This window comes from Lichenostomus cassidix, chromosome 3, assembly GCF_008360975.1.
Source record: "Lichenostomus cassidix isolate B80296 chromosome 3, HeHo_3.0, whole genome shotgun sequence".
Classification (NCBI taxonomy): Eukaryota; Metazoa; Chordata; class Aves; order Passeriformes; family Meliphagidae; genus Lichenostomus; species Lichenostomus cassidix.
Genome location: NC_139483.1, coordinates 14,576,945 through 14,599,752, shown reverse-complemented (window position 1 = coordinate 14,599,752; position 22,808 = coordinate 14,576,945). Strand labels below are relative to the sequence as shown.

Genomic DNA, 22,808 nt, shown 5'->3' with positions numbered 1-22,808 from the left:
TCTGCACCCCAGAGAATATGTATGGGCAACTACTGTCTATTGAACAGGTGTCTGCAAATTCAGCTGCTGCTTCTGTAAATGTCAGTTGTAGTTTCTCTGTGCCTGGGCATCCACTGTCAAATGAGAGCCCAGATAAATTTTGGGTTATGGATTTATAACACGATACCTGTTCAAAATTTACATCTGGGCTCAAGACCAAGGAGGCCAAGGTGATAGAGAAGAGTTATAGAAATGTGCCTGATGGAAAGATATTGGCTTGGGTGTGTGAGAGAAAATGTAGCTGTCTAACTTACCTGAGGGGTAACTAAATAAAGAGTCACAGAATTATCATTCCAATTGAAAGATTTGGTTGGGCTTTTAAAGTGTAATTACAATGTCCTTACCTACCAGCTGGATTGGAAAAGTCCTTTTTCTTCTTGAAAGAGCAAGGAGGTGTAATGTCATTCTCAGGAGACAGCAGTGCTATGACCACATGTAGCACAAGACTGTGGCCAGTGTAAGGCATGAGCAGGCAAAGTCAAGCTCTGGCAGCAGTGCAAAAGTAGCTGTCCTCCATACAGACTTGTGTCTCAGCTTTGCAGCTCTTGCTGCTTCACAGAGGCTGTATGAGGCACTTGTGTCCAAAAGGAGAGACAGCAGAATTGGGGAGTTATGACTGATGAAAGTTGAAGAATGACTGCTGTGTTTCAGCTGGCGCTTGGCAGGCTCTGTCTGAGTCCAGCAACTGAAAGGTTAAGGACAATTAATCACCATTGCATCTGGTTGGGTTTATGTGTTGCATTTCCTTCTTTATCTAATTGACCATGCTAAGATGATTTGTCTACTTTGATGCTACACTCATTCTCCATGGTTCTCTTTCTGCCTCCTCATATGTTCCTTTGTTCTCCATTTTCTCATGGCCAAGATCCACCAGCGGAAACAGAAAGAAGGACTCTGAAGATGCAGGTAGGTACAGGGCATGTCTGTCCTAAAATGACCATTGGAATCCTGACCCAGGAGCAGTATTTTGAATGTGTGGTTGAAAACCATCCAGTTCTAAATTCCTTCAAATTCTCTTCAATTCCTTGATGGGCTCAGTCACTGGGAGTGTGCTCAGGTGATGCAGTGAAAATTCCTTCAGTGTGTAGTGATGAGTGGCAGGAGCTGGAGGGCCCTGGAAATGAGATGAGAAATTTTCCCATTCCTTCCTCCTGCCCTGTAAGGAGAAGACATGCCCTTGGGGCATTTTCTGAGATGAGCCCTTTGAGATCTAAAGGAGATTCATGGCCATTGCCTGGTTTTGCAGGGGGAGAAATAGGGAAGCCTCCTCTCGTAGAAAGTCATTCTGAATTTCCCAATTAAGGAGAAAGACACTTCCAAATGGATGCAGCCTCTGCAGGATCTGAGCTTGTCTTGCTCTGAAAGCACAAGCCCATAGGCTCCTTTGAATGGTTCACGATGATAAATCTCCAATTTTCTCTGCCTTTGTCAGTATTGCAGGCTGAGGCTGGGGGAGGAGATACCTTCTGGCTCATCCCCTCTCCCTGCCTTGCCTGATCCCTGACAAGAAGAATGGTATCAGACAAAAGGTGGTGTCTGGTGCATCTGTGTCAGCCAAAGCTTTCAAGTTGAAAACCTCAATGACACTGTTGTTGTCCCTTTGCCATCTGTGGGTGTGTAGTGATAGGAGAGATGAGACTTGAAGAAACAATTTTGCTGATGGAGAAAAAGGGATAAGATCCACCAGTCCCTTGGCTCAGGGTTAGTTGTTTCAAATCCTGGGCATGACCCCTTTGGAATGATTCCTTTGTTGCTGATATGCAGCTGAAATGCTGAATGCTGCTAGGGAGAAGTAGTGCTCAGTAATTTAGGTGACATTGTTGCTTAATAAATTCTGGCCTAGAATTATGCTGTACCTTAGACGGTACCTGTTGCTCTTTTATATTTCTCATGACCATCCTACCGGGGAAAAAAATCCTGATTTGAGAAGTTGTTCCTTTTTTACTGCTTGACTGCAACATGATTTTGTCTTCTGTGAAGCTATGGAAGGAATGATTAGTTCTCTGCATTCTAAAAGCTCTTTGGAAAGTATTTCAGAATGACCTGCCCTGTGCTGTTTCTCCATTAAGAAAATTTTGAATTGTCAGGAAGAGCCATGATCAGAAATGTTTAGAGGCAGGGCATGTTTATGTTGGCTTTGGGTGTCTCTGCAAGAAAGAAAGCAGGGAATAACCCCTGGAACAGTGAAGCAGAGCAAAAGTGGAATGTTTGGATGGCCAGTTTTTCCCTACAGATATAGGCTCCCTGAATCCTGGGGACATCTAATGGGGAGTGCCAAGCTTCTTTTGCATCTAACACATGGTGCCATTGTTTGTGTCCTGGCACGTCCTTTGTTATGAAGAGAATGGAAAAGATAAACCACCCAACCCAGAACTGAGTGGGAGTTAGAGAAACAAAGGCCTTGAAAACTGGCTTTGGAAAACATTTACTTCCTAGTTGTAATTGTAAAATTCTAGAGAACACTCTGCATTTCCAACTGTTTGGACAGAAAGAGATCCCGTAGTAGTGGAAGGGCAATGAGCAACACATCAGCAACGTAGTGGAACCTCTCTCTCCTTCCTTGCCAGTTCAGTACTGTTCAGGGGAATTAAACTGATGCTACTTCCGTGAAAACCAAAAGCTACGCTATCTTCTGTAGAATTAAAAAATCCCTTGAATGTCTCACCCATTAGATGGGTTGATGGTAAAGGTGTGAATTCAATTAACTCACTCCTTCCCTTGTATGTGATCCACAGCTCCTTCAGAGTATAAAACACTGAGCCAGAGGGAGAAGTGTGATGAGACCTGGTGTAGGGACGGACCTGGGGAGCTTCCCCACCCAGGTGCCCTCCGTCCCCTGCCTGGCTGCAAGGCTGAAGTACGGAACTCCAGCATTGGCAATAGAGGTCTCTGCTACCAGCCTGCTCACGGGGCCTTGGCCCAGGAGCCCCGGCAGAGACAGCTGAGCAGCACTGCCCCCAGGGTCACTGCCAGGGAGGAGGAGAAGGTGAAGGCCCAGCATGGCTTAGCCTCACTGAGAGGTAAGGCAGGAGCTGGGCCCTGTCTGGTGGGAGGAAGCGTGTTGTGGCAGACTGGAGACTCCATGCACATTCCCAGGGAACAGTTCTGCCCTGCATGTGCCCCCTGCAATGAGCTGTGCCCAGCTGGGGGACTGGGAGAAAGCAAGGTTCCAGACAGCAGGGAAGTCTCTGAGCCAGTGCCACTTTGTAGCACATGGAACCATGGCTGGGAGATGGGGCTGCAGGCTGCTCCATGGCGGGTGCCTTGCCCGGGGCTGCAGCGCTCATGGCTCACCCTCTCCTTACAGTGACCTCACAGATGGCCAGTGCTGCCGAGCGACAAGAGGAGCTGCTCCGTGGGAATGGGCAGAAGGACACAGCCTCTGCTGAGGCACAACGAGCCTTGCTCGCAGCCTTCTGCTGCCTCAGCAGCGATGATTGGTAAGCCAGGCCCCTGTGCCCTCTGTCTCCCTTTCAGTGTTAAGGGAGGTTAGAAGTGTATCCTGCTGGTGCCTCTGAGCCCAGAGAGCCAAAGGGCACCAGTGAATCCACTGGAGAGCAGTGAGAGGATAAAGATTTGAGAGCAATCTTTCCCTGGCCTTGATCTGCAGCAGTGTTCCAGCTGCAGGAGCTCCATGCTGTTTCCTCGCTTTGCCTGCTGCTCTGTGGAGCTGCAAAGGAAATCTTGAGGGAAGAGAGAAAGCTGTGCTGGCTGAAGCCAGAAGCAGGATGGCAGCAGTTTTGAGTGTAGAGATTTGGGTGCCTCGAGGCACTGGCCCAGGTTGGATCGAGTAAGATTTCTCTCTGGTCTCACTGCTGGCAGCAATGGCAGGAGACAGGGTCTCCCTGTGACTTCCTGCATGGGAGTCCCAGCAGTAGCTACGAGGAGATCCTCTTTCTTAGAAATGGCCTGAGTTGTGCTATAGAGTTGCTCAGCCTGTCGTTTCCCCTGAAGGGCTCATGGCAGAAGACAAGGAAATAGTAAAAATCCTCTAGGAATCTTGCACTTTTCAAATTCAACTTCTTCCTTCTCACTGCTTCCTATGGGCCTGAGATGTTTTGTCAATACTCCCAATATGTCCCAAAATTAGACACAGAGAGAAGGAGGCCTGTAGATGCCCAGAGGTGATAACCGTACAAATGTTTGGGGATATTGGTTGTCTTTTTCATGTGTGGGTTAGCATCCAGTCACTAGTTCTTGCGTGGAGAGAAAAATCAATGCTTTTGGTACTTGCCTTTTAGGGAGCAGAAGCAGAAGGGACTCCTCATCATCGAACAACTGGCTGAGTCCCATCCAGAAGTCCTTCACGGCCGACTTCGACAGGATTGCTTGGCAGATACCGATGAGGTAAGAACATTGTGCTGAATTGTCCCCTGTACTGCATACATGGTGGGAAGAGTAGATATGTGCTTGTTCATCTCTATGTGTGCTCAGGGACTGCCCTCATTTCTCTTTTTCAACCTCACATTTCTAATGTCTGTCAGCTATTTATAGGATCTGTGTGTACATGTAGCTGTATTTACTGCTAGGTCAGGCATCTGACACTCATCTTTGATCATGGGGCCATTATGATGCAATGTGCAGATGCAGAAACTGACACACTAAACGTGTGTTTTACCACAGTCCAAATCTCTGCCCAGGCTCTTATTAAACACTGCAAGGTAGTCTGTAGTCTTGAGCTTTTGTTTTCTGTTTCCTGGCTGAGTGCTTGAACTGCTGATGCTGTTTTTTTGAACAGGAGCAAATGACTCTTTTACCTTGTCTTCATGACTTGTGCCTTTATGGTTTGAAAGCAGCCATTGCTTTAAGTGGTTTGTTTGTTTTTCTAGTACAAGGACCTAAAATCAAAGCAGTGGGCATTATGGAAGAGTTAAGTAGAACACGTGAATTGAAATAACGCTTTTTAGGCCTGCAGAAGGCAGGCCTGAGGCCAGAGCAGAAGTTGGTAGCAGAGGAAGTGCCTTTCTGTGCTTGTGCTCTTCTGCTCTTGCTGTGCTTTTATGCTGCCCTGGACACAGCTAGAAGTGTTGTCGTTTCCTGGGACTTTTGTCTAAGGCAACTGGTTTCCATTTCAAGGTGATTCTTAACCCTCATGATTTCCCCAGGTGACCAAACTCTGCATGAAGGTGTCTCACTCGGCAATCATCACTCTTGGAGAACTCTTGGTGGCATTGAAGAAGGACATGGACTCTGAGGTGGATGAAGTTGCTTGGGTCCTTCTTCAGATGGTGTCAAACTCCCCAGAGTTCATTCAGAAAGCAGCCACTGAGACCCTGGGGATCATGGGGGAGAATGTGACTCCTGCACGAGCAATGACTGCTCTCATGGACCGTGGAGTCCAGTAAGTTCTTCTTCTCCCAGTGATATTCTTCCCCTTCTATTGCATGCGTGGGGGAAGGGAGGGGTGTGAGAATGGGAATGGTGGGATGAAAGGGTCCTGTATGCTGCATTTTCTGTCCACTCAGTGACTTGATTCTCCAATCAAGCTCACTTCTTTCCTCTTGTCACCTCCTTCTGCCCTCCTGCAGCCTATTAGTTCACAGAATCATACAACTGTAGGATATGCTGAGTTGGAAGGGGCCCATCTGGATCATTGAGTCCAGCTCCTGGCCTTGCACAGAACACCCCAAGAGTCACACCACGTGCCTGAGAGTGTTGTCCAAATGCTTCCTGAACTCTGTCAGGCTTGGTGCTGTGACCATTGCCCTGGGGAGCCTGTTCCAGTGCCCAAACACCCTCTGGGTGAAAAACATTTTTCTGGTATCCAGTGTAAACCTCCTCTGACTCAGCTGCCTGCTGCTTCCTGGAGTTCTCCCAGTCTGCCAGAGTTGCCTAGATGTGGTGAATGGTGGGCAAGTGAAAGTGCCTGCAAAGGCTAAGGATAGATCCTTGTGGTTTTGTGGGAAGTGGGACAATTGTAATTGTAGCTGTGAGTGCTTTTGATATTTCACAGCACTAACCTCAAAGGCCCTGGGAAAAACCATGGATCATCATTATGCCAATAAGTTGAGAAACAGGGAGGTTACTTGCTGGGGTGTGCAGCACATGGGGGACAACATGCTGGGTGTGGCACAGCCTGCACAGCAGGTGCAGCTCCTGCCAAGAGGAGCCTTGTATGACTGTCCTGGCCTTAGAGCTCTGCTTTCTAGTCAGACTGATGTTCTGTGTTAGCCTTGAGAGGATGAATCACTTCACAGGCACCTTCACAGACCAACTGCCAGCTGAACCAAATGCTGCCTTAAGTGTTGGTTCTGGGCCTGATAGTTCCCAACAGACACTGTCTAGAGCAGGACAGCCTGGCTAAAATGACTGCCACCCTTTCCTCAGCTTTGGAAAAGGGCAAAACACTCAAATGTCTCTCTTGCCAAGCCTCACAGAAGAAAACAGCTGCATTGCTTGATATTCTGCAGCTTCATGTCCTACAGTGTTTTTTCCCACATTTGCTTTTTCCCAGGAATCTACAGATTTGGGAATAAATGGGTGGAAATAGCCTCAGTCCTGCTGCAGCTCTATGCCATGGGTGCCCTCTATGCCATGGGTCAGCATGAATTGTCTTTAAGTTTCTCTCTTTCTCAGAGTAAATTTTGGGAATGAAATTGAGCTTCAGCTAGTGCAGGGAGACAGAATTCCTGCCTCTTCCTCGCAGGCACTCCTTCCGTACAATGCTAGCTTTGTGTTTCTTGATGAACAGAACCTTCTACAGGTGTCCCAAGTTGCAGGGAGAGCCCAGGCCTCCTTTGCCCAGCAATGACAGGGAGCATGCTCTGGCCAAGCCTGCGCTGCTGTCTCTCCTTCTCCCTGTGCCCCAGGGTTTGCTCTCTTCTTCCCAGGAGCCGCAATGTCCAGGTGCGGAAGTGTGTGGCCAAACTCCTCCTGTCTGTGATGGAGAAAACTGGAGGTAAGAAGCTCGTAGGCACAGCCGCCAGGGCCGGGACTCTGATTCACGTGGCAGTGAAGCTTATGCAGGACAAGGACACAAGGTAATCCATTTCACCTCCTAAAGTAGAAAAACTGTTTGATGTGTGGCTCTAAATTAAAAAAGCACAAAAGAGTGGAAGTTAAATATTAAGTTCCCTCACTGTGTGCATAAGATTCATAGAGTCACGGAATACGCTGATTTGGAAGGGACCCATCAGGATCATCGAGTCCAGCTCCTGGCCATGTGCAGGACACCCCAAGAATCACTCCATGTGCCTAAGAGCATTGTCCAAAGGCTTCTTGAACTCTGCCAGGCTTGCTGCTGTGACCACTGCCCTGGGCTGTCTGTGAAATGACTGACTGGGTAACCTGAGGTTGTCCAGCAAGAAGGACCATTGACAGCTTCTTGTGACTTGAATGATACTTTACTGAGATGAAAAGAGCTCAGATTAGCCAGTCAAACAGTTTGATCTGATTTGGTCTTACATGCACAACACAAAGCCAAAGTTTTGGCCACTGTTCATCACTGAAGGATCCCAAACATCTATTTCTCATAAATTTAAGACTTTCCTAGAAATATTCCAGGGATCTTTAGCCAATTGATTCAGTCTTTCTAAACCTAGTCTACACATTTCTATAATGCTGTTATCGGTGGCTGATTGGTGGCTCTAAATTTCTTCTTGAAGAAAGTTGTGGTTTCCTAGTGGCAAAATCAACCCAAACCTCTTTCTTTCTTTTCTTTTGTTTCCTTCTTTTCTTTTCTTTTCTCTTTTCTTTTCTTTTCTTTTCTTTTCTTTTCTTTTCTTTTCTTTTCTTTTCTTTTCCTTTTCTCTCCTCTCTTCTCTTCTCTTCTCTTCTCTTCTCTTCTCTTCTCTTCTCTTCTCTTCTCTTCTCTTCTCTTTTTTCTCTTTTCTCTTCTCTTTTTTCTCTTTTCTCTTTTCTCTTTTCTCTTTTCTCTTTTCTCTTTTCTCTTTTCTCTTTTCTCTTTTCTCTTTTCTCTTTTCTCTTTTCTCTTTTCTCTTTTCTTTCTCTTCTCTTTCTCTCCTTCTCTCCTTCTCTCCTTCTCTCCTTCCCTCCTTCTCTCTCTCTTTCTCTCTCTCTCTCTTTCTCTTTCTTTTCTCAGGCACTATGGACAGAAGATGGTGAATATGTTGATGACTCATCAACAACGTAATAAGCTTTTGGAACAATCTGTTTACGCACGTGACCTGGACGATATTCCCTCAAGAATTAAAGAAGTAAGTGCTTGGCAGCAGCAATGTCTCCTTTGTGCAAGTATTGCCACTGCTCATATGAGATCAACATATCTAATCTGTCTTTATCTCATTCCTCTTCTCCTGGATCCTATTGCTCATGTGAATGAACTGTTGATCCTCAGCCTGTTCATCTGCAGACAACAAAGGAACTAATATTGTTAGGAAAAAAGTGGGGCATGGAATATTTTGAATATCTGCCACAAAGAGGAAAGGGAAGGAGGAAAAATGGGTTTACATTGAAGCATAACCCCACCTCACGCCATTATCCCTACTCTGCCCCCAGTAAAGTAATTAAGGGACAACAGTGCTTCCAAAGATGACACTGTCTTTGCAAAAGACACAGGAAGCAGTTGTGCCAAGAAAATTTCCAAATATACAAAGGAAGTCCAAGGCAATCCTAATTACTACAATGATTGCATGCCTTCTGGGAATACTGCCCTGCTATCATGTCCTGTGGAGCTGGAAGGAGCTTGGTAAATTTAGCAGCATCTGGTGGAAAATCATCTGTTTGTTTTGGGGGTTTTGTATTCCTTTTCATCTACGTTGTGGAAAGGAATGTGCATTTGTGCAGGAACAGGGAGAATTAGTGTTGAACCAAATTGACTTCCAACACAATGGGCCATTCTCCAAGGAGTCCCAGTTTTTCTGCTGCTTCCTTTAAGCAGGCTTATTCCCTACCATTGGCATTATTCCCTATATTTTGGGAATAGTCCCAAGACTTTGGGAATTAGTCCCAAGACTAATGAATTTTGGGTTTCATAGTGCTGCTCAGTATGGTAGCACCCATAACCTGCCTTGGGTTATTGAAAACAAAGAGTTGACATCCCTGAATCTCTGGCCTCTTTCCTTCTGCAAGTTAGGAAATACTTTCCTAAGCCTTGGTAGCAGTGATCCTGGTTATAACTTGTGCTTTAAAGAGGTAATTTTCCATTTTATATTCTAGAGATTCATGGGGTTTCTTTATGTCTGTGTAGGGGATGGAAAAGCAGAAAGGTGAACGTCCATCTGTCAAGAAACCTGTGAGGAAGAGGAACAATGGCTCAATGAAGCCCCAGGCCACGTTGCCTTCTCATGAACGGTACTGAGCACTTGTTTTTAGATCTGACAAAGCACATGACAAGCTTTACATGTCTCTCCCTCAGGAAAATCTTTCCAGTGGACATGACCTGTGCCAGAGATTGTTTTCTTTCCCTACAAATGCTCTATGATTAAAAATGTCCACTTCTGCATTATGCTGAAAACAACTTCTCTGGAGGGGTTTCCACAAAAATTGAGCAATAAAAAGACACCCATTGGTTGCAGCTCAGAAGGTGCAGTGCAGTGGAAAGGACAGTGTTGTGGAGGCTATGAGAGGGTCATGTCTCTGCTGCCTGACTTGGGACAAATAAATGCAACCTGGTGTTTTTTTCATCTGAGTGAAGTCCTTTTCAGATGGGTGTTTTGATGAGAAGTCCCAGTCTAGAAGCAAGATGCCGTTCCCCAAAATGGCACTTTCCATGCATGTGGTTTGGGCTGGCTGAATCATGCTTTTCTGCCCCTCAAACAGAACCAAGTTTGAGTAGTCAGTAGCAAGTCAATTCCTGAGCAACTTTGGTCAACTGGTGTCTCAATGTGGACTATTTGTCTTGATATTCCTGTCCTTCATACAATTTGGTTGATGGACAGCATGTTTGGTGTATTTCCCCCTGGGCTGCAATCAGCATCTGAGATAGCAGTTTGGTCCTTGCTGTCTCTTCATGCCAGTGGGAGAGCTACTTGTGCCAGCTCTGCTCTCATAACAGAGGGGATTGATTGAGCTCTGTCATGCAGGACAGTGACCACATGCCTCAGTAGCATATTTATTAGCATCTTGCCATGCTCATGGAAGAGACAGGTTGATCCAAGAGAATTGTTCCCAGTGGGTTTGTTAAGCTGTGGATCTAGTCTCTAGGGAAGCAATAATGTGAGTGTAGTGCTGGAATGTCAGGCTTCTGTTTTTATCTCTGTTACTCATTTTCTGGGTCCTTCACATATGTCCCTACTCATCTGTTCAGATGCATCTGAGCTACTTTTCCAGATTGTCATGCCTGGTGGAGAGACTTCTCCAGAGTGATGAGTTTCCTTATTATTAGACACATGCCTCCCATATGATGAGGCATTGAAACTTGGAAGTAGTGTCTCTCTTTCCCCACAAAGCAGTGTGACATGTGTACCTGGGATGCCATCTGAAGAGAATGAGATGCAGCTCATCCTTGGTTTTCCTGAGTAAGCACTGGCAAGAATGTAACTTGCAGATTGTCTCCTGTAATGATTGCCATGAGGTCCATGTTGTTTTTCAGGCCAGGACTTTCTAGCTTGAAATCACATCATTAGGAAACCTCCTCAAGATGTTTTGCTCACAATTAACTGAAGGTGTGACCACCAACAGGCCCTAATTTGGTTTCACTTTTCAGGGTGAAGTCTACCTCAGATGGACGCCTCCTACACCGTCCAAGAGTCCAGGTCACGTTAGCTTCCAGCAGTGGAAGAAACAGAGCCGCTCCAGAAGCTTTACAATCTCCTGGAAGCCAAGGCATTTCAGACATGGATGGAAGGACTGGCACTCCTCCTAGATCTGTGCAAAACCAGCTGTCGGAGATTGATTCAGGTACTGAGCCTGGTTCATGCAAAGTCCCATTTATTGTAGAGAGCACATCTTTTTTATACCATTACAAACTATACCATTACAAACAAAGGGTTTAACCCTTACAAGAAGTTTGCTTTCCAGGATTACATGTTTTACTTTTCTTAAGGGCTACTGATCACGGTCATTTTGCTTAACCTCTCCTGCTAATCACTTGTGCATAAGGTAAACACGGTCTTATCCTGCTCTTCGGCTCCGCTACTAGGGGCGATTCAGCTCATCTCTCTTAATGTTTCACATTAACTGATAACAAAAGACTTCTGCATCCGCTGGACCCCTCAGAACACCCTGAACTCCAACAGCTAACCCCCAGCTCATCTCCACTAACATTGTCCAAGTATGTAGGGCATCTTCGTTGTGCCTTTTCTTTAGCTCCTTTCCCAGGGCTGTAGCGGTCAGGTTAATTCTGTGTGTCTTGGCACTACATCCTGGCTGTTTGGGACAGGCTGGTCCCTCTTCCCCAGAAAATTTAATTCAGTTCCAGGCTTCAGGACAAGTTATTTCAGTTCAGATGTATTTGTCTGGCAGGTGCCTATTGATGCCCTTCATGAGATGATGACAGAATTTTCTGTTGGTGTAACTTCTGCTGTCTCCTACTGCCAGTTGGGTTAAGTGAAGGGAATCCAGCCACTGAAAGGGTGGCAATTATTCTCTAGACAAAAAATGGCTTTGGATGAGGAAGAGAAGTATCAGGCTGGGATGGTTTAAAGCAAAATTTTTGGAAAGGACACTTCCATAAACTCCATCGTGTCTTGCACAGGCACAACTCTGGCTACTCATTTCCATCCTCATCCCTATTCCTCTTGGTAAACACTATGCTCACCCTTCTTGGAGGGCCTTTTTTCTCTTTGGAAAAGGAGGAAAACGCCTAAGGACAGATCTCTTCTTTCTCCTCCTTGTAGCTGCTTTACCCCTTTTTCCAGAAAATGGTACCTGATAATGTGGCTGTTGAGCAACTGAACCTGCTTGAATGAGAGCTGCACAGCACATGAAATTTCAGAAGTCTACCTGTTAATTAGACAAATGGTCTGCATCCTGGAGGAGCTGATCAGAGCCCTGCACTTCTCCAGACACAGGGTTCTGTGATAGACGAAACACAACTTGGATCTCCTCCAGCCATAGTTTAGCAAAATCATACTAACCCTCAGTACTTGAGGCAACTGTGGAGAAAAACACACATTGTAAATATCTGGCATTGTAAATATCTGGTTCAATACTTCTATACCGAACATTCTGTTTTGCAGCAATAAATGGGATTAATTTAATGACATATAGGTGGAGAGAAACACCATAAGAGCTATTCTGTCCCCACACAAACCTCTTAAAAATACATGAAAATCTTTCAACAAGCATGAGGTTGCACAACCATTGAAGTGAGTTGCCCACATGAAAACAGTGAAATTGTGCAAGCAAGTGCTGACCTGACAAAAAGGATCACTTTCATCTTTTATATTGCTGAATGCTCATTTCTACATCCCTTCTTCAAACAAGGACATCTCAATCCAGCTTTCATGTTGTTTGTTTTCTTCACAGATTTTTGATTATTTTGTCCTGAGAATTGGTGATACCCATAAGAGGGTAAAGCAACAGGCTCTGGAAGTGCTGGCTGAGATGATAGGCATCCTCAAGGATGGCTTAAACCCAGTGATTGTCCGTTTAGTTGAAGGAGTAACAACCAACCTTAACTCAAAGGACTCCGGGATTTATGCTGCAGCTGTGAAGGGGCTGGAAGAATCCATTGCTCACTTAGGTAAGGCTGACCCCTGACATGGACTCTCCTCAGCTGTGTCTCTGCCTCTCAGAGCCAAGAGAACACTGAGTGCCTTGATAGCTGTTGTTGTGTGTGGAAAGCTCCAGCTGACATGCACCAGAAGCTGTGGAGGTGCAGTCCTTAGGCACCAGTCCCCCAACAGGCTTGAATGTGCAGCAGCCTTTCCCAAAAGCCCCAGGAGCCCTTGGCTCTGTGCTGCTTGTCTGCTTTGGCAGAGAAGAAGCTGAAGAGTAAGTCCTGGATTACAGCCTTGCTAGAATTCCAAGACAAAGGGATTTTTGGATTTTGCTTGGCCCCATTTTTCATTGCCAATGAACAGCTTTGCTGTTGGCATGAAGGGACACCGGCCCATCAGGGCTTCTGCAGAGCAGCCTCCTGGAAGGTCCTATGTTACAGGCATTAGCTGTCTATTTTGCACTTTTCTTCTTTGTCACCTTTTTTCAAAGGGAACTTCAGATTTACCAAATTCATTTCATTCAAACCAAGTATAAATCCAGCTGCCAATGATGGCTTGTTCCACATGCTGTTTTGCATGGGGCAAGATTGCATTAGCAAATGACTACATAGCTAAGGACTGCTTTAAATTCCTTTGCCACACAGATTGATGTCAGCCCTGAAAATGCCACACTTTGTGAATATGCCAAAAAAGTGGAGTGTTGAAGAGGCAGGTCTTAAAGGGGAGTTTCCTCTTTCTCCACCTCAGCTGTGTTGCGGTTTAGAGGATGTTACAGCAGACTTTACCCTAGAGCTTCTCTACCCAGCCCAGTTCAGCGCCTCAGTGCTCCAAACCCTCTGTCCCAGGGCTGGACACTGCGCTCTCACCGGCCGGGGAGCCATAAGGCTAGCTCTGGTCCGTCTGCTTCCACAACCGGCGGTGATAAAGGAGGCGAGGAGGGTCTGTGCAGTGTGTCCATGGAAGATGTTTATTCGCATGGTGCAGCAGAGGCCAACGACCTCCCCGAGGCAGAGATGCCTCGAGGGCGAAGGCCTCCCATGCTCAGCCACATGTGGAGCATAGACACACGTGGAGCATAGACAGCAAGATGGCGGAGGGTGAGGGGTTTTATAGGGAAACAGAGAGGGGCAGGGACAGCACACAGGCCCAGTGACCTCTGGGTACAGGGGAGGTACAGGGGCGGAGTTAGGAGTACAGGAACCAATAGGAAAACCTGAGGGTGTGGCCAGGACCACGTCGGGTTAGGGTACAGGAACCAGTGGGGAAAACTGGGGGCGTGGCTAGGACTATGTGGAGTAGGGAAGGTAGGACAATAGGTGGCAAGTACAGTCGTTAAGAAAGGGGTGTGGGGAACTTGCAGCCATTATCACAATACAGCTGCTCTGTGAACTCCTTGAATTGCCTGTCTCGGTGCCCTTCTGTGTCCCAAGTATGGGGTTCCTACTGTCTGTGAACTGGGGAGAAGGCTGTGAGACCTGTACTGCTCTTGGCCCATAGCCATTTCTTGTGGTGCATGGGAAAAGTCTTGGGAAAAGCTGTAGAATCCTGGTAACAGAGCATTTGGCCAACAGATCCCTTCAGGGTTTTGTATGGAGCATTCTGCCATTCCTCTCTCACCACTTCTGAGATCACCATCAATTTTCCATGGTGAGAGATGTCAGAACATTAGCAAGGCACCTCTGTCTCTCATCACAATGACTTTACATAGAGATATGTTCAAGCAAGAGAAGTGGGATTTATTTTTTAATTCTGCCCATTTTTATGGAGCTTTGCAAGAATTGAAACAAGCAACCAAGTCACAAATAATGCAGAAGTCAACATCTTGGGCTTTAGTGGGGAAGAAAATCTCCACTGGCAAAAGGCATGAATGAAACCTTCCCAAGTACTTCAAAACGGTCTGCCTTTACAAATCAACATCCAGTGGCAAATGGCAAGAAACCTCCTGAACTCAAAAGGATTGTGCAATGCTCCTAGCTTGCAGTAAGTGAGCAAGCACATCATCTTGCCTCATTGCTGCCCTGAGCTTCGTAGCTAAGAGGCCAGCCATTGCTCCAAGACTCTGTGTGCACATGCCTGAGATCCTGAGGTTTTGGTGAGACTTTCTCATCTGTCCTGTCCTGTTCACAGTCATGAAAGAAATGACCCTCAGATGGCCACTGCCTGACACAGGGCATGGAGTCAGGCCAGCAGCCCATAGGTGTTAAGGTAGCAAAGAGCAGTGAAAATGAGAGCACGGAGAAGCAGATCCTTTTGCTCGTCTTGCAAATGCTGGGCTGTCTGTCCTGCAGCCACCAGCTTCAGCTGATATGCAGAGCAGAGAGATAGAGCTGAGTTTGTAAGAATTGAGCTGCCTGCCACCTTCTTCAGCAGCCAGCAAAAACTCCTCTGTCTTTGGGTCTCTCAAGGCAGCTAAAGTAATATCTGGGTCAATATGTTATTGACTGGAGCTTTACCATCTCCAAGTGCACAAGACCTTTTGAAACCCTTAAATTCAAAGGGTTAAACCCTTAAATTGGAAGGTGAATAGTTATGATACACTTGGATTCGTAAGAGCCAGGCAAACAATTTCCCCTCACACACTCAAACCCCAAGAGTTCCCCTGAAAATCCAGGTGGATACCAATATTGACACTTCACTAACATTTTCGTGATCCATCAAGATACCTAGATTTGAGTGATTTTTGTTTCAAAGCAGCAGCTGTAAGGACCCTCTCTGGGGAGGAACAGCAAATACAAAACGGTGACTGCCAGTTTTGCAAGAGTGTGGGGCAAAACCTGAAGTGTCTGCTTAAAAGGAGAATGAGAAGGGTGTAATTGCCAAAGCCAAAGCTTAATTAGGATAGCAGGATCAGTTCTTTACTGCATGCTTGCAAGAAGATCATTAGGGACCTCCTTTTTGCACCTTTTTTACAGCAAAGGAGCTCTTAATAATACTGTGCTGCTAAAGCCCACACTGGGATGGAGCTCTCTCTGTAGGTGCTAACAATGAAGCACATTGCCTGCTTTGTTGCTGCCAGGCCTGGTGAGCCTTGAAGGGACCATGGTGTATCCTGCACACCTTCTGTCTCCAAGAAAAGTTTGGCTTGCTTTATTAGAGTGGTAGAACTGGAGGCTTGCAGGCCAATGCAGGCAACAGTTTCTAAATTCAAAAAAGACTCCCAAAACAGCAACAGACAGCGCCGGAAAAACTGAAATAGATACTACAGAGAAGTACTGGGAAATCAGTTAATTTTCCAGTCTCTCTGCCAAAATCTGATTTCACAGATAATACAGAAACTCACAGGAGTACTGAGGGAATGAGCAGTAATATCTCTTGCATGAGTAACTTGGAGTCTTGTCAATAAATCCCAACAGGTAACCTGACGATTTAAAAACAGCTTATCTTTAAAAGTGGCAATGGGTGTGTGAATTTTGGAGCCTTCTCACCCTCCCTCAATAGGGGAGGGAGGAGATCACTTCTGCAAAGCTGTGGGATGCAAAACCTTTTCACTGCTTACATGCGACTGAAATCATGAGGTCCCTGATGTGAAATGTTTACCACAGCTCCTGGTGCAGCAGACAACTTTGGATTTACAAATGTGAAAGGAGAGCTTTTCTTTTGGAATTTAAAATCCTCCCAAGCAGGCTAGAAGAAAAGAAGAAAAAGATTCAAAAATTGGCAGAAATTACCCTTCTTTTACAAAATGCTGTTGCTTCTGCCCTTCCCCTCTCCACTGTCATTTCTTTTATGACCTCAGAAGAGTGACCAGAAACCTGTGTGTTTCTCTTGTAGATAAAGCATCGCTGATGAAGGAGTTCAGCAACCGAAGGAGTCAACTGAGTGGCCAAGCTCTGCTGGATGTCACAGAGCGTCTCTCAGGTATGGCCTCCCCTTCTAAGCCAAGAGGTCTTCTGTGGGAGTATTTCCAGGGAATGCTTGTGACCAGACAGTAGAGTAACTCCTCAACATCAGGAGGCGCTGAGCTTGTCCCTCCTGCCCAATACCCGTGCAAAGTGCATTAGGCAGGCTTTCCCTGGCTGCTGCAGAGGTGTGCAGCATCTGAGATGGGGGCGGCGCTCGGCCTCGGGGCTGAGCTCTCACTGGGGCATCTCAGAACCCGCCTCCAGGAAAGGAGGGGCTGAAAGCTTAGGGACTTCAGTGCTGCCTGTGGGGAAATGGTGGCAAATGGTGTTTCAGGGCATCGGTTTGTTTTGTCCTCAGAGAATTCTTGTTTTGCTCTTGCAAAGTTTTGAGGCTGAACTCTGCAGTGCCTGGGGGTCACAGCGGAGGTCAAAACTCAGCACACATGTTAGAGGCACGGATTTTGTGCAAGGCAGCCTTTGGGGCAGAGGGGCAGAAGCAGAGTGCTGAGGCTCCCAACCTGTGCTGTACAAGTGGCATTGGACTGAGCATTTCAGGATGTGCAGACAGTCTCTTGCTATGTCAGTGGTGTCTGAAATGCTACAAATGCAGCTGACACTGCATTTCTCATGGGAGCTCGCTATGTCAGCAATAGGCACAGAATGGAAAAGTGATAATCTCACTATATGCTAAGGAGGACTATTAATAGCCTTGCTTTGACTGGGGCTAAGTCGGCTGCAAATTATGCCAACACTTTTAAATGTAAGGTTTAATACCCTTTGTGTCTTCAATATGAATCTCAAAGGGGCATGTTCAGTGACTGGGAATGTCAAAGGCCCTTTAAAGAGCATTTGCATAAAGTAGATCTCCAGGAACAAAGAATTTAGTGTTGTAGGTATTTTAGTCTCCTTGTCAAAGAAAGTATTTCAACCTAAATTAGCAGTACTTTAGAAAGAGCAGATGTTCTCTCTGAAATATAGTGGGAAGAGACAGCCCGTTTTCTTCTCAAGTTCCATAGTGACTGATGTTTTGAATTGCATTTAAACTCAAATTAAGTCCCATTTTAAAATGGGTACCATGACCCTTTTCCCGCTTAGCAGAATTGGTTTTGGATACTTTCAGGAGTTATTTAAATGTTAATGACTGCTGGTGGATTAACAGCATAGAGGAAATGAAGACTCTTCCACCACAGAATAATGAATGGCTACTGCATGACATTTTGCCTGAACAGAAAATAAGAATGGTCTCCAGAGCATTTTAGGTTTGGATCTCTCAGCCAAATCTGCCATGCAAAGAGCCTGTTGGTGGTAAATTTTTGTCTGTGTTTGATGGAATTCACTTCAGAAAATGTGCAGAGAGCTGGCTTCAGAGAGAATGGGAGAGAACGCTTGTGTTTTGGTTCAATTTCAGTCCCCTGTGTAGCATTTATCTCGCTCTCTCTCTATTCCCCTATTTCAGTCTGCACATTGCAGGAGAAAACGCCATTAACATTGTGAGGGGAAATGCCATTAACATTTGGAGATGCTCAAATGCCAAGGCAATGGGGTCTGGGTGACAACCTAAGACACCCTGAGGTTTGAAAGAGCTGTTTGTTAGAAGCCACAAAAGCATTCTGTCAAAGACACCAGCTAGTCACTGATGTTTCAAATCAAACTGGCAAGCAGCACCCATCTCTGGTGAGCTGGAGTTTTGAAGTGTTGTCTAACAGTGCCCTTTGCTGTGTGGCACTGAGTAAAGGGAAGAGCCAGATGAGACTTTTGGCATTTTTCATCAAAGGTCACCACAATGGAATCCTCCTTTTAAGTAGAAATCTCTCAATTGCCTCTCTGTGGTGCATATGAAAATCTTCAGTGGAGGTTTGGACAACTTCTAAATGGCAATAAAGGGCAATTTGACATTTCAGTCATTGTTCATGCAGAAACAGGTTGTGAAATCTGTTTACTAAACCTGCAGATTTAATAAAGGTACAAAGTCTTCCACAGGTACAAGGCTTTGTTTAGAGAAATTAGTCCTGATGGCTCGGTGGCTCTGTTCCAGGGATGATCAGCTGCTTTGCCCATTTCTGGATCACATGGCTTTCTGTGCTACTTTGCTGATCTTGGCTAGAGAGGCTCCCAAGAACCAAAACTAGAGAGAGGTCCTTGTTTGCATTAAGCTAGGTGGTAAGGAATGTTGTTTCTCTCTCCTGCAGTGCTTGTGGAATGGGTTTATGCCAGGAGCCCCGAAGTCGTCAAGCACTACGCCCTGCCCGTGCTTTGGTGCTTCCTGGGGAACAAGGCGCTTCCTGTCCGAAGTGCCAATGTCAGCACTGTGGTGAAAAAGCTTGCCTTAGCCCTCTATGAGGTGATGGGCTCCAAGCTGGAGAAGCATGCTGCCAGCCAGCCTCCACATGTGGGGAAAAACCTCTCCAAGATTTTGGACTGGTGAAGGCAGGATGTCCTCCAGAAAGTGGATGAGTTGCCGAGCTGGACACCAACCACTGGATTTGAGGATTTAGCTCTGCAAAAGATGATGAAATACCAAGGAATGGTTTGCATCTGCCCCTGCTCTCTCCACCACCCTTCCTAGTCTTGGTATGGGGGGGCCTGAAGAAACTTCCGATAGAGACAAGGTGAAGGCTGATCATGGCTCAGCCTCACTGAGATGTTAGGCAGGAGCTGTGGGGCAGAGAGAGGAGCAGGAGGTTGCATGTGCAGCTGAGTCATTCCTGGAATGCAAAGGGCTCTGGGCTTCCTGTTGTCCCGTGGCTGCCCAGAGGACAGGGTGTTCCTGTGGTAGCACTGTGGAAGAGGCTCAGGGTGTCCCCCTGGCCTGCTTCAAGGGGCTGCTGGCAGGAGCATTTTTCCCTGTGCAGCTAGCTAGAAGTTCCCAGTCCCATGACATATGTAGCTTTAGATGCTTTAGGCGCTTTAGGCTTTCAGTTCAGCCTCTGTTGCACTTTGTGTATTCATTTTGCAGGCCTGACTAGCTGCAGTCATCCCAAGAAGTTTTCCCTGGAAACTTCTATGTTCCCTGACCCAGAAAGCTGTTACCTCCCATCCAGAAGAGCTCTTCCCTCCAAGCTCAGAATGAAGCTGCTTCCTGCCTGAAGAATATTTGAGGAATAGGATTTATCCCTTAGGCTTTATAGTTACAGATGTACATATGTTCAGATATTTAGATGTAGTTTTGAATAAATGTGTTTGGATTGTATCTTCTAAGTTTTTGATTGTATGTATTTTATTTTGATGATATATTTTTAAAATTTTACGTTAAATTTAAATAAACCAAACACAGAATGTGGCACCAGGACATGCTAGCCTAGAAGTTATCAGAGTGTGGCTCCCTCAATGCAGCAGTGGCTCACCATATCATTTCCTCGCTGGGCTTCTCCTCTTCCTCTTTTGCTATATTTTATTTGTGTCTTGTGTGCTGCTGTTTGTTATTTGGCATTACAACGGGGCCGCCTCTTGACATGTTTGGGGCACAATGGACCCAAAAGATCCTCTGTACTCCAAGGTTGTCTACCTAGATGTATTCTCTGCTCAGAAAAGACCTGAGCAAAGAAACAAAGAGAATTGTGTCCAAATCCCAAATTGCTCTTTTGCAATCTCAGACATATCTGGCTCAGATGTATCTTCAACCACAATTTCACAGGTCAGAGGAGGTCATGTATTTCACTGGGAGAAGATGCACTGCTTTGGAAAAGACATCTAAATGTGTATTTACCCAGGACAGCAGTCCAACAGTGTTGTTAATTGCCACTTGTTTGCAGAAGGAGAGGACTGTGAGGCCAAAACCAGGTGACAAGGGTTCCTCAAATCTATTTAAACTGCAGCCTGGCTGCCATTCAGCCCAGAGTGTGGGATCATTTCCTACCATGAACCAGTGCTTGGCAGCACTGATTAATTCCTGCATAGCTGGAACAAGCAATTCTGGGTTCAGCTCCAGCTCTTGGTGGACTGCATGATCATTGACATTCCTGCCTTTCCTTTCATAGTCTTTGAAGCTTTTAAACTTCCTATTTCAATTTGCTCTGCCTTAGGGAAAAACACTCCACAGCCCAGTGCAAACTGTAGGCTTTTGACAGCAAAGTCTTCATGGTTGCCAGGTTCTGATGTTACAGAAAAAAATGCATATGAATAATTTAATTAGGATTTCTGAAGGAAAAAAATCTATGTCCTGTGGCTGCATATGTTTGCTTAGCTATGGGTTGTCTAGTCCTGGCCTAGTAAAGCCCAGGCACAGTGACATGTTGCTGGAAAACTAGTCTGTGAGCTTATGGGGTGGCATCAGCAGCAGAGTGGTTGTGTCCTTGGGGGATTCCTCTGCAGGAGACAAAACTGGGGACCTGCTCCCTCCTGCAATATTCTCTTAGATCTTTCTAAAATATCCTAGAAAAGGCAGTGAAACTTCACACCTACTTGCACACACACTGTTTGAATTGGGCATTTTTGTCTCTCCTCAAAGTCATTGCTCTTGCACACCAGGAACATCAACACCACCAATAAATGTCAGTGATACATGGTTCTCCTGCTGGTGCTTCAGAGTACTGGAAAGTGAAAATCTGAGGAGCTTTGCAATACTGACACTTAAGTAACATTTCATGTTCCTTCAGGATATGCAGATCTCAGTGCTTTTTGTTTCAAAGCAGCAGCTGTAAGGGCCCTCTCTGGGGAGGAGCAGCAAATACGAAACGGTGACTGCCAGTTTTGCAAGAGTGTGGGGCAAAACCTGAAGTGTCTGCTTAAAAAGGAGAATGAGAAGGGTTTAATTGCCAAAGCCAAAGCTTAATTGGGATAGTGGGACCAGTTCTTTACTGCATGCTTGCAAGAAGATCATTAGGACCTCCTTTTTGCATCTCATGCAGCAAAGGAGCTCCTAATAATACTGTGCTGCTAAAGCCCACACTGGGATGGAGCTCTCTCTGTAGGTGGTAACAATGAAGCACATTGCCTGCTTTGTCGCTGCCAGGCCTGGTGAGCCTGGAAGGGACCATGGTGTATCCTGCACATGTTCTGTCCCTGAGAAAAGCTTGGCTTGCCTTCGTAGTATGGAATAAGTGGAAGAGTAATCCAATGGAAAATAAAACATGTCACTTTGGAGGACGTGCTCCTGCTTTCACATCTCAGCCCTCTACCTCATGCTTCCAAGGCTTGATAGTCAAGATGAAAAAATTCAAGAGGAAAAACTCAGATGCTGAATGAAATGACTTCAGATCATTGAGAATTCTGCTGTCAGGACCAGGACAAAACCCTTCAGATGCTCACTCACTCTCAGCTGTCTTGGATTTCGGCAGCTCTTTGTGAAAACCTGCTGTAGGTAGAGTGTGGAGTTGGTTTGGGCCTTTATGAAAGATGTGTGGAGCAGTGTGCAGGGCTCTCCTAGTGTGATGAATTACATGAAGCGTAGTTCCTGAATCGTTGGAGAGAGCAGGGGGCTTTTTAACTTGGGATGGTTCTCCCTGAGGAAGTTCTTTATTGGTTTGTTGGGATAGTTCTCTTTGCATGAAGCTAAGAGCACATCTAGCCTTTTCATAACTGTTATGCCTGCAAGCATATATCAAGCAACAAGTTTGCACAGCCCCCCACAGGGAAGGCGACGAGCTTTCAGCCCTGGCAATAAGGAGTCACCTAGCAACAGCACAACGCAGACTGCGCAGACCCGGACATCTCAACGGCCAATGACAAACAACCAAGAAATATAAACTGTATAAAAGCAGCTGTATGTATCCTTGGGGGTGCGGTGCCATGGGTGCAGCAGGAGACTCCCCCGGCTGCCCAGCGCTGTTTGCCTGATACCTGCTTGCTTTTTAATTAATAAATTTTTTTATTAGATCCACGTCTCTGATTGGCTTTTTGAGACCTAAATTATAAGACTAGGAGAAAGCTGCTGGCCAGAGACCATATTTTAGTAGTGCGCTGTGATGGCTTCACACAGGAACGACCCCAAGGCTGCTGAGAGGAAGGCATGGAGGAAGACAAAGCTAGGATTTGTGAGGGAAATTCTTTGACACCAAACCAACCTGAGCGGTCAGACAGCTGACCCGGCATTTCAAGACATGGGCCAAAGGGGAAACCTTTCAGTGTGTTGGGTCTAGGCCTGCTTATGCTCCAGGCAAAGGTGTGTCGGTGTACTTGGCTCCTTCTCTCCTCATTGTGTCCGGCAGGCACAGGAGCCCACAGCTCCAGCAGAAAGCATCAGAGCACTCAGTGGGAGCCAACGTGTGTGCAGGCCTCAAACAGAGCTGTGGTGTCCAGCACTACACCTCATTGGAATGAGGAATTGTTCCAGTGCTCTTGGAAGCAGCTAAGGCAGTTTGGCCTTCAGATCAGCTCCATCCTTGCTCTTGATTTGCTGCCCTGGGTGAGCTGCTGCTGCTGGCAA

The 22,808-nt window shown here is 46.1% G+C and overlaps 1 protein-coding gene across 1 annotated transcript; it reads left to right on the top strand.

Annotated features, from left to right (window-relative positions):
* The first annotated feature begins 903 nt into the window (after positions 1–903).
* On the top strand, positions 904–12,546 carry LOC146439128 (TOG array regulator of axonemal microtubules protein 2-like). Its single transcript, XM_085054610.1, has 10 exons — positions 904–945; positions 2,775–3,059; positions 3,347–3,479; positions 4,281–4,386; positions 5,145–5,380; positions 6,870–7,019; positions 8,081–8,195; positions 9,188–9,291; positions 10,646–10,839; positions 12,409–12,546. Exons 3-10 carry the CDS (start codon positions 3,358–3,360, stop codon positions 12,414–12,416), a joined length of 1,035 nt encoding a protein of 344 aa, XP_084910736.1. The 5' UTR covers positions 904–945; positions 2,775–3,059; positions 3,347–3,357; the 3' UTR covers positions 12,417–12,546.
* Positions 12,547–22,808: the final 10,262 nt, after the last annotated feature.

Coding starts and splice junctions, on each gene's coding strand:
- LOC146439128 (XM_085054610.1), top strand. CDS start 3,358: ATGGCCAGTGCTGCCGAGCGACAAGAGGAGCTGCTCCGTGGGAATGGG. Junction 4,387..5,144: donor GCTTGGCAGATACCGATGAG/GTAAGAACATTG, acceptor TGATTTCCCCAG/GTGACCAAACTCTGCATGAA. Junction 8,196..9,187: donor TTCCCTCAAGAATTAAAGAA/GTAAGTGCTTGG, acceptor ATGTCTGTGTAG/GGGATGGAAAAGCAGAAAGG.